Source organism: Eulemur rufifrons, chromosome 2 (genome assembly GCF_041146395.1).
Source record: "Eulemur rufifrons isolate Redbay chromosome 2, OSU_ERuf_1, whole genome shotgun sequence".
NCBI classification, from domain to species: domain Eukaryota; kingdom Metazoa; phylum Chordata; class Mammalia; order Primates; family Lemuridae; genus Eulemur; species Eulemur rufifrons.
The window spans coordinates 60,260,986-60,278,129 of record NC_090984.1 but is presented as its reverse complement, the minus strand read 5'-3'; the positions used below and the strand labels follow the sequence as shown (position 1 = coordinate 60,278,129).

Here is a 17,144-nt window from a genome sequence, read left to right as displayed (position 1 = left end):
ACTTCATCACCCGTTTCCTGGAATTAGTCTTAGCATCACTCATGATAAACCAGTTCTGGTGTGATGCTGGTATGTAATTCAACTAGTATATACTCTAGCTGCTTGCCATCCCAAAAAACAAGTATTAGATATAACTTGCAGTTTATAGGAAATACTGGAGATAGAGAAACTAAAGGACACTGGGAGGAAGGAACCAGACAAATCTAGGAGGTGAGGCATTCTGCAGGGCAACTGGCCGGTGCTCTTCAGAGAGTCAGTATAATTTTTTAAAAAGTCAAACTGTGCTAGGGCTGATATACAAGTAGTTATCTTGATTGTTCACAGTCAGTTACAGATTGAATTTCTTGTTTTACTCTCTCCTCTCTTCTCACTACTGCACTTGACTATTAAATTTTAAAAATTTTTAATAAAAATAAAATTTTTTAATTAAAAATATAGGCCAGGCACAGTGGCTCACACTTGTAATCCCAGCACTTTGCGAGGCTGAGGCAGGAGGCAGGATCCTGCTGAGGCAGGATCACTTGAGGCCAGGAGTTCAAGACCAGGCTGCGCAATATAGCAAGACCTTGTTTCTACAAAAAACTAGAAAAATTAGCCAAGTGTGGAGATGCACACCTGTAGTCCCAGCTACTTGGGAGGCTGAGGCAGGAGGATTGCTTGAGCCCAGGAGTTGGAGGTTGCAGTGAGCTATTATGATGTCCCTTCCCTCTAGCCTGGGCAACAGGGCAATAACCTGTCTTCAAAAAAAAAAAAAAAAAAAGAAAGAAAAAAGGAAAAACTGTGCTAAAGAGTCTTTATAGATACATATATGTAATATATATATATATTGTATATATATATAAAAGGTGTGTCTTTTTTTTGAGACAAAGTCTTGCTCTATCACGTGGGCTAGAATGCTATGGTGTCAGCCTAGCTCACAGCAACCTCAAACTCCTGGGCTCAAGTGATCCTCCTGCCTCAGCCTCCCAAGTAGCTGGGACTACAGGCATGCGCCACCATGCCCAGCTAATTTTTTCTATATATATTTTTAGTTGTCCATATAATTTCTTTCTATTGTTAGTAGAGATGGGGTCTCACTCTTGCTCAAGCTGGTCTCGAACTGCTGAGCTCAAAGGATCTGCCCACCTCTGCCTCCCAGAGTGCTAGGATTACAGGCTTGAGCCACTATGCTCGGCCTACATTTTTTGTTTTTTTACAATGCATGTGTACTGGCCTCTGTAATAATAAGCTGGTACAAATAAAATAACTGGTTGCCAATGTTAACAATTTAAGAGATTGCACATAAAAATCTAAATATTATATATGATGAGCTGGGTTTCTAAGGTTTTTTGAATAATCAGAAGATCTGTTACCCCTGGGCTTCCATTCCCACATAGCAGCAATCACTATGTCATCACTCTGGACCTGTTATCACTCTAGACCATGGGGCATTGGTTCCTGTGGTCCATTGGAACTGAATGATGGCTACTTCTTTATTTGGTGTTTTCCCTTCTCATTTTGTCACAGTCCCCACCACTGCAAAGTCTGTGCCCTTCACACATTGTTTATCTGCCTGGCTCCTGTAGACTTTTGGGTCAGGAACCCATGATTTGGATGATTCTGGTGGGCTCCCTATCCAGAGCCTTCCGTTATCAGTCATTTGAAGGAACAAATAAACTAGTTTTGAAATTCTGCCTAAGAAAAGCATCCATTCCAGAATTATCTGTGCCTGGGTTTTTTATAAATCAACCCAGTCATAGGAAACTGAGATGTAATAATTTACTTAGCTACCATGGCTACATACTGTAAATTAACTGAGGAAAATTTCTCTTTGGGCTGGGTGCAGTGGCTCATGCAAGTAATCCTAGCACTTTGGGAAGCCGAGGCAGGAGGATCACTTGAGCTCGGGAGTTCAAGAACAGCCTGGGCAACAGGGAGACCCCATCTCTACAAGAAATAAAAAAATTAGCCAGGGATGGTGGTGCATGCCTGTAATCCCAGCTACTTGGGAGGCTGAGGCAAGAGGATTGCTTGAGCCCAGAAGTTGGAGGCTGTAGTGAGTGAGCTATGATGATGCCACTGCACTCTAGCCTGGGCAACAGGGTGAGACTGTCTTAAAAAAAAAAACTTTGGTAAGTGGAATATAGAAAATATACTAAATTGCTAACTTTCTCAAGGTTTTACTTTTTGCCATAGACCTTAATCATAGGAGGCATTTCAAAATTCACAATACATGTTCTTCCCAAGCATGAAACTCCAAATAACCTTTGGCTGGTCTATTTCTCCCACTTGTTCTGATACAAATTTTAAAGGAGAGAATCTCTTTCATATGCAATTCAGTGTAAGACAGTGTCACAATCAGTTCAAAATCCAGTTTAAAAGCCTGGCACATACTTTCGAGGTATAGCAGCACACTCAATTGTTATAACAAGAATTGTGCACATTATGCTTCATGTCTAACTTTTCAAAATCATACTAGTCTTCCTCTCCTGAATCAATTTCCTTTATGGTCTCATATTCCTTTGGTAAAAATGGTTTCAATCTGTCCCATTTTTGAGCCCAAATTTTCAGCTTTTCTTTGAGATCTAAAATTTCCTATCAAGCCTAGTTTATATACTAGTTCACAATACTGTCTCAAAGTAAAACTGGGCTCATTCCAGTTTGTATAACAAAAGTTTCTGTGAACAGGCAACCCTTGAAGCCTCAAGGGGCTAGGTCTGAAATCCCCTTGGAGGTGTGAAGCAATTACAAAAATGGTGCTTTATGAACATTTGTTCTGAAATTTTCATTTGATGTCATAGGTTGATTACACATTTTCTTTATCCACTTGTTTTCTTCTTAAATCATGTACTTACAATGGGCATGAAATTTTCTAGCTTAATCATCAATAGTTGTGGCTCTGAATACCTTCATTTTCCAGTGAACACCCTTGAAAATAATTCTAAATCTCTTGACTGTGTGTAAATTTTTTTTATTCCTGAAACTAGTTTCTCAGTCCATAATATCATGACATATTCAAATCCTTTCAAAGTGGCATGGCTTATTTTTCATGTTTTTCTAAATAATTGGTCAATTAAATGTGGTTCCAAGTTCCAATGGCTATTTTAATGTCCTAGCCTTTGCAACCAATTATTTAAGCCCATATTTTTAATGTGAGAACATATTCTACACAAAGATTTCCATTAGTATAATAAACAGGATACAATACTAAACACTCACCTGGTATCTCTCTCTTTGGAGCACAATTTTATTTCCTGGCTAGAGTGTGGGAGGCAGAATGCTTGCAGTGTTCTTGCAAATGTCCATTCTTCTCTGTAATTCTAAACAATGCAGCAAAGGAATGTCCAAGTCTGAAAGGTTGAGTAGACTTTTTCTCAGATTCTCATTCACATTTCTCAGCAGGTTAAAAACATATACATGATTATTTTTAGAAGACTTGATCAACAGCAATGTCTCCAAGACAGTACAATTAGATTGAAGGCAGGAGTTATGTGTAACTTATCTTCCTACACTCTGACCTCTCACCCTTGCAGGAGTCTAGCTCAGGAATACTTGAGCATATTCTTGGCTTTATCTTTAAAGAGCATTTAAGAAGTGAGTGATTGTATTTTGCATATGGCACAGCAGAAGGTGAGATGAACAACACTGATGAAGAGACAAGCCTGTAAAGGCCAAGCAGTCCATGGGAAAACAAAATTATGTAAGGTATTAGTACTGTGGGGGTGGTCAAAAATTCATTTTTGCAACAAGTAAGTGCCTCTATATGCCAAGCACTGAGATAGGTACCTGGAGGTGATGGAGGAAGCACCTCCTTAACTACAAACCCAAACAAATTAAGGCTTTAAAGATAATTCCATACTACTCCTTAGCAATAAAACAACATTAACTTAAAAGATTAATTATTGATACTAGTAACAACATGTATGGATCTCAAGATAATTATGCTGAGTAAAAGAAGCCAGACAAAAAAGAGTGCATCTTTATTTGATTCCATGTATATATTATAAGATTCTATAAAGTGACAGCAGATCAGTGGTTGACTAGGTCAGGGAGGGGCTAGAGAAAGCATTACAAAGGGGCACAAGTAAACTTTTAGAGGGTGATGCATATGTTCACTATCTTGATTGTGGTGATGGTTTCACGGATGTATAGTTGTATCAAAATTTGTTGAATTTTACACTATAAATGTATGCCTAAATACCTCGATGAAGCTGTTTTTAAAAAAAAATCTTGGAAAAAAGGAAGAGAGGGAAAGAAGAGAGAGGCAAAGGAGAGAGAATATGAATGAATTCTAGGACCCCTCTTGCAATGTTTTCTTGCTCAAGGACACCAGATGGTGTCTGATTGTGATTGTTTTTTCAGTACTTTGCTGCATTTTTAACTGCCAGGATGGTCTATAGGCTCAACTTTCTAGCCTATAAAATCCTTCACTTCAGCTGGTCCTATCTCCTCTTGGACCTAGAATACAGCTTATACTCCTTGTTTCTGCTTCCATTTGCTGGGATATTTTCTCCATTCTAAATGATCCACATTTTCTCTAACCTTTCAGGCCCAGTGAAAATAAGATTTATTTCATAGTCTTTTCTATTTCTGCAGAAAGAATTCTGTACCTTCTTCAAGTTTCTCTAATATTTATAATCTAAACGGCTCTTTTGACACCTATTTGCTGCCTTGTATTATTTGCTTTCCATGTGCATATGTCTTATCTTCTAAACTAGATTATGAACTTCAGGGCAGAGACTGGGTCATATTTATCTTTGTGTCTCTCCCAAGGCACTTAATAAGTGCTTAATAAGTGTCAATTTAAAACACCCCACTTTTATAGTCTTTCCAACGCACTTTCTCAGCCATTATCTCATTTGATCATTACATCAACACTATGAGATTGAAGGAGCTAGAAATATGTTATTTCCTCCTTTTGACAGATGAGGAACCTGAAGCCCAAGGTCACACGGCTTGTTAGAAACAGAGACAGAACAGATAATTGCACATGAAGGTCTGATCTAATTCAAGGCTTCCCATCACTATCCCCTCTATCCTCCTACATGAAGACAGGCTTCTGCACCCTTCACCTCCTCATTCACCAAGTACTTTAGCCAAGCTAAATAGTACCATATTAGAGAACTTGTCAAATCCGGAAGACAAAATTTCAGTAGACTTCTGATCAGCTCTGAGTCACCAAAGCATGCTTGTTCTAAGTGCCGTTTGTTAGGGACATTATGCCTGATATTTAATATTGTTGCACTACGGAGTTGAGGAAGCATAAATGATTTTTAAAAGCCTTAGAAAATGACAGCACTCTACTAGTAAACATGGAAGGTGGCAGCTGACGAGCAGATCAAGGATATAATATTTCTGCACTGGACCACACCATTTCTCTAGAATTCTCTAGCTGGTACTAAAGGAAGAGGTGAAACTCTCCATTTCCCAGCACATCTGGCCCTGAAATTCTTTTCCTACCACCCCAGGCTATCGGCTTCTCTGATCCGAGAGCTTTGATAACCTTGGTGCATTTTACTTAGCATCAAATATTAATATGTTCTTTATTTTTTAATTTTTTTTTTAGAGACAGGGTCTCACTGTGTGGTCCAGGCTGGAGAGCAGTGGCAGGTTTATAGCTCACTGTAACCTCCAATTTAGAACTCCTGGGCTCACGCTATCCTCCCGCTTCTACCTCAGCCTCCTGAGTAGCTGGGATAACTGTCACCACACCCGGCTTTATTTTTAAAAATAATTCACCTCGGACTAGATGCCAGTCAAGTTTGCAAAGAAGAGGGTGTAGGGGGTGTGGGTGGGGGTTGGGTTCAAGATTAAGAATTAGGTGAATGAAAGATGAGAGATAAAGGGGGGCGGTGAACAGTGCCAAGCTCCGGGCTGGGCTGTGCGGGCAGTGCCTAAGAGCCATCCATGCCCAGGTGAGGAGACCGGCGCGTCGCGGTGTGGGCTGCAGGTTTGGGAAGGTTCAGAGGGCCATTGGGACAGGTTTACACCTTGCAAACGGGGACTTGAACTTAACCTCTTTGTGCCTTAGTTTTCCCCTCTGTAAAATGGGTATGATAGTGACTTCTTCACGGGGCGCTGTAAGAACTAGATGAGGCAGGGCAATAGTGCCTGACCCATCGCAGGCCCACAATAAATGCTAGCAATTGTTACCATTTTCCCAACATTTGCCCTTCACTGGCAGAGGGACTAAGGAGAAGGGGCAAAGAAGCCTTCCTAAGGCCGCCCTCTTTCCCAGCCCGGGTGCCACAACCCGGGTTCGCTGACGGTTGGGGCCCAAGGGCGCGCGCCCGGCGAGGGGCGGGGCCTGCCGTTCCCGCCTCGAGTGCGGCCCCGCCCGCTCCTTCCTCCCTCGCGGCCCCTCCTGCACTTTCGGCCTCTTCTCCTCCCCGGGCCTTCCTGCGCGGTCTTCTCCGACCTCGCTTCCCCCGGCCCCAGCGCGGGGCCGCAGTGTGAGGTTCCGGAGCCCCGGCGCGGGCGGGGTCCCGGGTGTAGACGCTGCCGCCCAGCCCGCCCCAGCCTCCTCGGCACTGCCTCGGTTGCTTCAGCTGCCCCAGGGTTTGCAGGTTTGCTTCAGAGGTTGGGCGGGCGGCGCTGCGGGGAGGAGGAGCGCCGGGAGAGTCAATCTGGCCAGTCCCCGGTCCCCGGCCTCGGCCGTCCTCGCCCTTGGGAATCCTTGGCCGCCCAGACAGAATGGAAGTAGGCGCCGGAGAGCCCGTTCTGCATTTTGATTCATCTTGGGCCCTGTAAGGGTCATATCTTGTGAAAATACCTGTAAAATCAATTTAACGTTCAGTGCAGCGTGTAAAGACAGCTCTAAGAATTTAAAAGACGCCTGAGTCAGAACATTTAAATGCTTGGGTCCCTGTAGCAGCGTTTTAACACGTCTGAGTGCAGAGGGTGGAGACTCAAGCCTGATTGCCAGTCTGATTGCCGTTCACGCCCTGTAACCTTTAAAAAGGGTAAAGAAAAGCACCCTGAAACCCCCCCAAGTGGGCAGTTCCTCCAGGGAGGGAAAAACAGCTAACTTTTTGAAATTTAGGTTGGTCCTGATTGCCGTGTGCAAAATTTGCCTGCAAAACTTTTTATTTGCAGGCTTAGATCAGCATCAACGATAAACAGAATTGTTAAAACACTGAGCTTAACTAAGTAGTGGCTTTTGTTGACAAGTCAATTGTGCTGTTAATTCTTAATGTCTCATCCAAGGCAGGAATCATTATCTCAGCTTTGCAGGTGGAAAAAAAGTTTGGCACAAAAAACGAATTTCCCTTAAATTCACACAGAAGCAAGGGCTGAAAATTAAGTCCTAGCATTCTGCCTCCTCGGCTGCGTCCCCCTCTGGACCATGTTACAAAACAAATGAGTAGTTACTTTGATGTTACTCATAAAACGAGCAAGTAAACCAAATGTTCTGTGAACATGAAGTGTTAAATCATCATAACCTTCACTGTCTGTTCTGCTTTGGGAGGCTCTTCTGCCCTTTGGAGTTTGATACCCTACAAGAGGCGGGGATAGAGCACAAACATGGAAAATAATGTCAAGGGAAAAATTTTGTTTCCTGAGTCCAAACTCTGTCCATCTTTACTGCCCCTCTTTGTTGGTGTCACTCTTCAGTGTCCTCCATGTTCTGGCAAAACACAGATCACGTCCCAGCTGCAGCAGTATTAACTGCACCTGTGCATCACTCTGTTGGCACTGACCTCACTGTCAGTCTTCTTATGCTCTTTCCTCCAGGTGCTCTTTGCTAATGCTGTTATGTGAAAACCAGTTGTTGTTGTTGTTGTTCAAGTGTGGAATGATTTGTCACTCCTGAAGGATGATTTTAGAGTTAATGATCAAAAACTACCAACAGATCTCAGATGAAAGGACAAGTTAAAGAAGCACAAAAACACTATTATGGAATTTGATAGCTGAGTTATTTGACTGGGGAAAAGAAAGCAGACTTTGATTTTTTTCTCTCCCCAGTTCACTCATAACTGGAAAGCAGCAGCTTAATTTTAACTGACGTAATGGTGGTGGAGAATCCTCTTGTTTAGACTCTAGTGAATTGGAAAGTTTTCTTTCTTTTTAGGAGATGCCTTTTAGACAGCTTCGAACAAATGGACACCTTTATATGCTTAGAATGCAAAATGGTTTGGCACTTGTAAGTCTGTCGATAAAAACTGCATAAGAGCTTGGGACCCTGAATATGTGATATAGTTGTGCTCTATAAAAGGCATCCCTGAGGTTCCTTCCCAGCTGTGGACAACAAAATTCAAACCCAAGGTAGTTTCACCTGGAGCAGCCAGCTGTTTATTCATCTTTTTTTTTTTTCACTTGATTCCATAGATAAGAATCCCAAGCAAATCAAATGGCTTCTGGAGATTTCTGCTCACCTGGAGAAGGGATGGAAATACTACAACAAGGTAAGTGTAGCCATTTGCAAAAGTTTTGATGATTTATTCAAAGAGGTCTTATTTAGGTTCTTGCCTTCTGTAATAAAAAGGATTTATAATGTTCACCAGTTTCTTTCACAGAAGCCTAGAATATGTGGGGATTCTTGAACGCTCTCTTATTGGAAAACAGATGATACCAACTCGTGTTAGTGTAGCTTCAGTATCTGCTTGTGCAGTAGACTAAAAACTCAAGATGCTCCCAGGCTGTATTAGCAGACATTACAAAGATAAGTGTGGCCAGCAAATTCCTTCAAGGCTTCCTTCCTACTTGTGTCTTGAATTTTCTCATCTTTTGTTCTCCAAAATCGCAAATCCTTCTATATCTTGAGTTCTTTTTATATCTTGAATCCTTTTTATATCTTGAATCCTTCAAGAACTTGCATTTTCTACATTTAGACTCTTTCCATATCAAATCCTTCAGTCAGTATTCTCTAAAAGGACGTTGGGTATAATGTTTGAAAGAATGAAAATTTGAGTGTTTTGGTAAGTACAAGTAAAAGACCCCAGCAGAGAGCATATGGGAAAAGAGATGGAAAGAAAGCCCCTTGAGCATAGGGAATAACCAGAGGGCCTCAGTGTCTTGTACTTTTTCTCATGTTTGTGCTGTTCTGTACATACATGGGTTACTTAACTCTACTTACACTAAGAACTGGTTAGTTAAATATTTGCTTTAAGGGTATACTTTCTGTCAGTCTTGCTTATGTGACTAGAGATCACATCCAAAGTTTGAGCCTTACATGTGTTTTTTTTTTCCCTTCCTTAAGAACTCTAGTAATTCTGGGTGAATGAGGCATTTTGAGTACTGTGGTGATTTCTACTAAAGGTCCCTTATTCTTGATTCTCTTTGTCTAATATTTACCTACTGCATTTCTATTTTCTAAGATCTTAGTTTTATTGGATACTTATTCCCCCTTGACTAACATCCCCATATATAACGTAAATGCTTGTTACTTTGAGTATCGACTCTAGTTTATTTGTGGATTTTTTAAAAAGTCTCACTTGATTTAGAAAACTTTCCTATGAAAAACCTAGGTTTTGGGGGTTTTTTGGGAAGTGAATATTAAGTTATGCTCAATTATGTAAAGTAACAATCCATACCTTTTTTTGTGTCTGTGGGGGACATGCCATTAAGTGTGCAGCAAACAGCTTCCTCCTTGTAACCTGAGTGAAAAGGACCTGTTACAGAACCCATACTTTGGCAAGCTGCTCCTGAGTCTCTCACAGCATGTGGATGAGAGTGGCTTAAGCCTCACCCTGGCAAAGGAGCAGGCTCAGGTAAGGGCCCTGGGAGAAGAGATGGTAGGAGGAAGGGCAAAATCTCCTGAGAGAGAGGTTTTTACCTGGGATTTTTGGGTTTTCTAGGCATGGAAGGAAGTGCGACTACATAAGACAACGTGGTTGAGGTCTGAGATTTTACAGAGAATCATTCAAGAGCTGCTTGTAGACTACTATGTGAAGACACAAGACACAAATTTAACTTCTGAGGACAAAAAGGTAAGGCAGAAGAAATGAAGTGGGGTTCAGGTACCATCTATAGGAATGACCGGGCCGACTGTGGCTTTGTCTGATGATGTGATCTAGGAGAAATAGGAGCTTTGAGAAATGGGTTATCAAAAAAGATATGGACTTTAATTATGGGGGAAGGAACAGGTGTGTTGTCAGGGTTTGAAATAGAACGATTGACAGGAGAAGGCACTTGTAGCCGAGGAGGTATCTGAAGAGGATGATGTGTCTGAGGACTTTGAAAATATGTGAAGAACTGGTTCATGAGGATGGAAGAGGTGGAGTGGGAGTTGTTTTATAGTCACCTCTTTCTTTTAAATTCTCTCTCTCTTTCTCAGTTTCATGAGACCCTTGAACAGCGGCTACTTGTGACTGAACTGACACGGCTCTTAGGTCCTCGCCAGGAGAGGGAGATACCTCCACTGCTAGGGCTGGAGAAAGCAGACCTTCTGGAACTCATGCCACCCTCAGAGGTTGGGAGTGGGCAGATATTGGGACCAAGAAGTTAAATGGCTTAATTTCTCCCATATCTTTAAAATTTTTTGTTAAGCTTTATTATTTTTATAAAAATGATACACTTTTAGGGTGGTGAAACTCAAATAAATAAGAAAACATTACACGGAAGCCAAGTAAAAGCTGAAATACTACCTATAGGAACACAATATTATTATAAACAGCTTGACATAAATGGTATTATACCCTCCATGCATGTATAGAGAGTGTGTAGTCTGTTTTCATGTAACATATTTTGGACTTTTTTTCAAGTCAATAAATAAATGTAAATAAGATGGTACCTCCTGGCCGGGCACGGTGGCTCTCGTCTGTAATCCTAGCACTCTGGGAGGCCAAGGCGGGAGGATCACTCAAAGTCAGGAGTTCGAGACCAGCCTGAGCAAGAGCGAGACCCTGTCTTTACTAAAAATAGAAAGAAATTATCTGGACAACTAAAAATGTATATAAAAAAATTAGCCGGGCATGGTGGCACATGCCTGTAGTCCCGGCTACTTGGGAGGCTGAGGCAGAAGGATTATTTGAGCCCGGGAGTTTGAGGTTGCTGTCAACTAGGCTGACGCCATGGCACTGTAGCCCGGGCAACATAGCGAGACTCTGTCTCAAAAAAAAAAAAAAAAAAAAGATGGTACCTCCTATAGCACTCTCAGCATGGTGTCTAGACACAAGAGTAGAGCTTACTTTTCTTGTATCATCAATTTAAATCACTGCTAGGATTCCATTGTATGGATGTAGCATAATTTGTTTAACCTTACTGATACATATTATTTCTACACTTTTGCTGTTAGAAATCACCCTGAATGAACATATTAGTTCACATGTGTCTTTGCCTTCATGTGATTATTTCCCTAGTGTTGGTGCCAGAAGTGGGATCCCTGATCAGAGCTTGTACACATAGAACATATTGGTACCTATTCCCAAACTGCTTTCCAGAAAGGTATTTCTAGGGCTCCTAGCTCCCCACATTTTCACCAACATGGGATCTTGACACTCATTTTATTCTTTGCTAATTTGATAGGAAAAAATGGGTTTCCTTGATGTCTCTCAAAGCATTTTCTTTGGTTATCATCATGTATTCATTGGCTGGGTCTTCCTAGTTCTGAAAGTCTATTCGCATTGCTCTTTTTGCTTCTGTGGCTGTAGGACTTTGTGTGGATGAGAGCGCGACTCCAGCTAGAAGTGGAAGAGCAGCTGAAGAAGAAATGTTTCACTCTCCTGTGCTACCATGATCCCAGTTCAGGTGAGTGCTAGCTCTCTGTGTTACGCTGGCCTTCAGGGTTCCTGGTCTGCTCTTTTGAGAATAATGTAGTTGAATTTTAGATTTGAGACAGAAGCTTAGAAGCATCGGAGACGCTCATTTGTTTCCTTGCCTGTGGAATAAAAACAGGGATTTTTGTAAGGACTTCCTTTCTTCAGCAAGATGCCGAGTGGGAGTGTCCTCCTGCTGCAGGGAAGGATGAGTTCTGTCTTCTTAGGAGGATCCAGATGACATAGGGAGGAAAGTTCAGGCTTGTACGTGTTCCCTTCATCTTTATTTCTATGACTTAAGAATTAAGAGCCAAATCTGGAATAAAAGGTATGAAGGAATAGAACTAAATTATGAGAATGGACCATTTCTAACGGGCATCAGAAGAAAACATGGAAGAAAGCAGAATTTGTAGGACTAGATGTAGAATCAGGGCACCGAAAAATGGCCTGAAAGGGGCAATAGCAATTAGGGTTTTCCTGTCAGTCCTCTGTCCCCTTGCCCAGATTCTGACAGTGAAACCCTGAAGGCAGCAAAGGTGTGGAAACTGGCAGAGGTCCTGGTGGGTGAGAAGCAGCAGTGCCAGGATGCCAAGAGCCAGCAGAAGGAGCAGATGGTGCTTTTGGAGAAGAAGAGTGCCACCTACTCCCAGGTTTGTCAGGGCAGTGGGATAGCCTCCTCTCTCCTCTACCCTGAACCCAGGGGCATCTTTGGGGAAGCCAAGCATTTGTAGTCTGCCCTCCTTTCTGCTGTCTTTATTTATGCCCTCTTCCTCCTTCCTCTTGGGGGCTCAGGTGCTTCTCCGCTGCCTCACCTTGCTGCAGAGGCTTCTTCAGGAACACCGGCTGAAGACCCAGTCTGAGCTAGACCGCATCAATGCCCAGTACCTGGAAATCAAGTGCAGTGCCATGATCCTTAAGCTGAGGTGAGCCGTGACCCCTGTAGATCTAAGCGATTCTGTCTCACACACCAGCCCTCCCTCCCTCACCCTCATCTCTTTCCTCTCTACCATGCCTAGCACCTTGTGTGTATCCAGTCAGTGTCACACAGCAGCATGAGCCTTTGGATTACCCAAAAGCTCTCAACATTCTTTTTTTTGTTTTGTTTTCAGACAGAGTCTCGCTCTGTTGCCCGGGCTAGAGTGAGTGCCGTGGCGTCAGCCTAGCTCACAGCAACCTCAAACTCCTGGGCTTAAGCGATCCTACTGCCTCAGCCTCCCAAGTAGCTGGGACTACAGGCATGCGCCACCATGCCCTGCTCATTTTTTCTATATATATATATTTTTTAGTTGTCCATATAATTTCTTTCTATTTTTAGTAGAGACGGGGTCTCGCTCTTGCTCAGGCTGGTCTCGAACTCCTGACCTCCAGCGATCCACCCGCCTCGGCCTCCCAGAGTGCTAGGATTACAGGCGTGAGCCACCGCAGCCGGCCTCAACATTCTTGAGTCTTTTCTTTTACAGCCCTCTGAAATAGGCGCTTTACTGTGAGATCAATTGCCCAGGGATTCAGAGTGACCTTTTTTATCCTGCCACTGGGTAGCCCACACCTTGACCATGGGTGGGGACTGTGTCCATTCCTAACTTTGCTGCTGTCAGGAATCTTCCACTTGACATTTCTTTCTTCCCTCTGTCAGGATGGAGGAGCTAAAGATTTTGTCTGACACTTACACTGCCGAGAAAGTGGAAATTCATCGTCTCATTAGGTGAGATCTCTCAAGAGCCTGGTATGGCTGTTCACAGATGGTTCCCCACACTCTCCAGACTCATTCATTTAAAAACATTCTCATTCTTGTCTACTATCTGAGGAGCAAGATCCTTATACTGTACCTTCTCTGCCCGGGCTCTTAGGGACCGTTTGGAGGGAGCTATTCGCCTACAGGAGCAGGACATGGAAAAGTCAAAACAGGTCCTGAACACCTATGAGGTCCTTGGGGAGGAGTTTGACAGGCTGGTAAAAGAGTACACCCAACTCAAGCAGGCAACCGAGAACAAGCGCTGGGCCCTCCGGGAGTTCAACAAGGCCTACCACTGAGTGCTGGCAGGGCCAGGAAGCATGGCTCCTGCACAGCCTCCTACTCTTCCTGCTAACAGGACCATTTTCACCTGGGGCTGCCTTCTTTATAAGAGAGTGTGGAGATGCTTGCTTGAAACACCGCAGGCGTTTAGGCACCCTCCTGGTTTCTCTTTCTTGTCTACAGTGACTGGACCTCTTCTGGAAAATGTGGCAAACAGGTTTATATAATTTTATGCGTAGTTGTTTGTCTGTGTCAGCCGGTATTATATTTGATTGTCTCCTGAATAAAGTGATGATATTATGTCTTGGGGTTTTAGTCATTTTCCTTGGGCAAAGGTGGAGAAAGAACGTCGAAGGCTATGTGGGTAAGGAGGGGTTGCTGAGTGGATCCAAATAGAGACAGATCTATATTGCTTACTGTATGCAAAGAGTAGGAGGTAGAAGTGCCAGCTTGCCCACATCAAGTCTTAGAGGCTTCATTCTGGGAGAGCAGAAGTGTATTAAATGTAGGCTTGCTTTTTTTTTTTAATTTTTTTTTATTTTTATGTTTTGGATTATAAAATTGGTTAGTACAGTTTTTTTTTTTTTTTATCTTTTTTTTTTTTTTTTGTTGAGACAGAGTCTCACTCTGTTGCCCAGGCTAGAGTGAGTGCCGTGGCGTCAGCCTAGCTCACAGCAACCTCAAACTCCTGAGCTCAAGCGATCCTCCTGTCTCAGCCTCCCGAGTAGCTGGGACTACAGGCATGCACCACCATGCCCGGCTAATTTTTTCTATATATATTTTTAGCTGTCCATATAATTTCTTTCTATTTTTAGTAGAGATGGGGTCTCGCTCTTGCTCAGGCTGGTCTCGAACTCCTGAGCTCAAACAATCCGCCCACCTCGGCCTCCCAGAGTGCTAGGATTACAGGCGTGAGCCACCGCGCCCGGCCGAGTACATTTTTTTAATAATTTTTTTCTTATTTCAGCACATTATGGGGGTACAAAAGTTTAGATTACGTATATCGCCCTTGCCCCCCACCCCTCCGTGGGCTTGCTTTTGAAAAACTGTCATCTCCAGAGGAGTGCCAGGTGCTCAGGCAGGTATGGAACTATTTTGTCACTGTGGCTATCGGTGGGGCAGTTATAATAAAGAAGGTGGCAGCCAGCTCAGTTATAGGAAAGGACACAAGCTGTTTGTGCTCCTGGTTCCCTCTGGTGTGGTTTGAGAGCTACATTTCTCTTCGAAGGCAGAGGATGGGAGGAGATCACTCTGAGGAACCAGGTTCAATGGTCTACTTAGCTAAGAACAAGACAGGGTCCTGGCTGGTGTCAAAATTGGGAACTGAAAACAGAAGCAGAAGGCCTCTACCTTTATTTAGAAGATCCTACTCAGCTTCTCAAAATACTTTCCAGGGAGACTGTCTGGGGCATTCTTCTGCTAAGATCAAATGATGTTCTGCATTGATTTATAGAAAGTGTTAAGATCTTCAACTCAACTTCAAATGTTTTTATAAATGGTGCTTACCACCTGCTATAGTTGTGATGTCCCCTCCAAAACTCATGTTGAAACTTAATCCCCAATGTGGCAATACTGAGAGTGGGGCCCTTATGAGATGACTGGATCATTCATGGATTAATGGGATAATGGATTAGTATGTTATTGTGGGAGTGGAACTGATGGTTTTATAAGAACAGAAGAGAGGATATGCTAATTACCCTGATCTGATCACTATATATTATATATATTGAAACATCACTATGTACCCCTTGAATACGTACAATTATTAATTAAAAAATAATATTGATTCTGTATGAGGAACAGAGCAAAAAAATGAAGGAAAAAATGAAATTAAAAGAAAAAATGTTTAAATAAAATATCTAAATAGAAAAAAAAAAAAGAAAAGAAAAGAAAAAGGAAAAAAAGAGGAATAGAAACTTAAGGTAGCATGCTCAGCCCCTCACCAAATGGTAGATACCCTGTGCCAACCCCCTCAGGACTTTTCAGAGAATCCTCACCAGCAAGAAGGCTCTCATTAGACGTGCCCCCTTGACCTTGGGCTTCCCAGACTCTATAACTGTAAAAAACAAATTCCTTTTCTTTATAAATTACCTAGTTTCAGGTATTATAAGCAACAGAAAACAGACTAATACATCATCAGTTATCCATATGCAAATGTTGGGCTCACACAAAATGAACAAATGGCAAATTAATGGAAAAATGGCCAGGCGTGGTAGGCCATGCCTGTAATCCCAGCACTTTGGAAGGCCAAGGTGCGAGGATCGCTTGAGGCCAGGAATTCAAGACCAGCCTTGGAAACATAGCAAGACACTGTATTCTACAAAAAATACAAAACTTAGCCAGGCATAGTGGTACATGCCTATAATTCTAGCTACTTGGGAGGCTGAGGCAGGAGGATTGCTTGAGCCCAGAAGTTGGAGGTTGCAATGAGCTATGATGACACCATTGCACTCTAGCCCAGGCAACAGAGTGAGACCCTGTCTCAAATTAAAAAAAAAAAAAAAAAAAGATTAATGGAAAACCTCAGAAATAGCCAATATTTCTCTCTCCCTCTACCCCCAATAAAGATTTAGATATAAATATACAGACTTTTTTTCTGAACCATTTTATAGTAAGTTACAGATATCATGACCCTTCATTTTCTAAATATTTCTACAGGCAAATCCTAAAATTAAGAGCACTTCCCTGTGTAACTAATAATATTATTACACCTAAAAATTTAATAATTCCATAACATCTATTACCCAGGCCATATTCAAATTTCTCCACTTTTTTCCTCATCTAGGGCTCAATAAAGATTCATGTCTTGGCCGGGCGCGGTGGCTCACGCCTGTAATCCTAGCACTCTGGGAGGCCGAGGTGGGCAGATCGTTTGAGCTCAGGAGTTCGAGACCAGCCTGAGCAAGAGCGAGACCCCATCTCTACTAAAAATAGAAAGAAATTATATGGACAGCTAAAAATATATATAGAAAAAATTAGCCGGGCATGGTGGTGCATGCCTGTAGTCCCAACTACTCGGGAGGCTGAGACAGGAGGATCCCTTGAGCTCAGGAGTTTGAGGTTGCTGTGAGCTAGGCTGACGCCACGGCACTCACTCTAGCCTGGGCAACAAAGTGAGACTCTGTCTCAAAAAAAAAAAAAAAAAAAAGATTCATGTCTTGCATTTGGGTGTTAGATTTCTTTGATTCTTTAAAACATAAAACATTCCTCTCATTTTTTTTTTCATGAAATTGACTTTCTGAAAAATCCAGGCCAGTTACTTTGTAGAATGTTCCATTGTCTTAACTCTTTCCTTGTGGTATGTAACTTGTTCCTCTCCTGTCCAATATAGTAGCCACTAGCCATATGCAGCTATTTAAATTCAAATTTAAGTTAATTAAAATGAAATTAAATTTTCAATAGGTAGGTGGTTACTGAATTGGACAGTGCAGACACAGAACATTTTTATTATTGCA

The 17,144-nt window shown here is 42.3% G+C and overlaps 1 protein-coding gene across 3 annotated transcripts; it reads left to right on the top strand.

Moving 5' to 3' along the window:
- The first annotated feature begins 6,366 nt into the window (after positions 1 to 6,366).
- Positions 6,367 to 13,995, top strand: HAUS4 (HAUS augmin like complex subunit 4). Of its 3 annotated transcripts, none has more exons than XM_069463391.1 (10): positions 6,367 to 6,537; positions 8,308 to 8,384; positions 9,547 to 9,689; positions 9,777 to 9,908; positions 10,256 to 10,390; positions 11,571 to 11,667; positions 12,180 to 12,325; positions 12,468 to 12,598; positions 13,309 to 13,377; positions 13,523 to 13,995. In XM_069463391.1, the coding sequence occupies exons 2-10, from the start codon at positions 8,330 to 8,332 to the stop codon at positions 13,704 to 13,706; spliced, it is 1,092 nt and encodes a 363-aa protein (XP_069319492.1). In that variant the 5' UTR covers positions 6,367 to 6,537; positions 8,308 to 8,329; the 3' UTR covers positions 13,707 to 13,995. The 3 variants fall into 3 exon arrangements, with proteins under 3 accessions (XP_069319492.1, XP_069319483.1, XP_069319499.1); XM_069463382.1 differs by having other exon boundaries at positions 6,367 to 6,545; XM_069463398.1 differs by lacking the exon at positions 10,256 to 10,390.
- Positions 13,996 to 17,144: the final 3,149 nt, after the last annotated feature.

Coding starts and splice junctions, on each gene's coding strand:
- HAUS4 (XM_069463391.1), top strand. CDS start 8,330: ATGGCTTCTGGAGATTTCTGCTCACCTGGAGAAGGGATGGAAATACTA. Junction 10,391..11,570: donor AACTCATGCCACCCTCAGAG/GTTGGGAGTGGG, acceptor CTGTGGCTGTAG/GACTTTGTGTGGATGAGAGC. Junction 13,378..13,522: donor GAAATTCATCGTCTCATTAG/GTGAGATCTCTC, acceptor CCGGGCTCTTAG/GGACCGTTTGGAGGGAGCTA.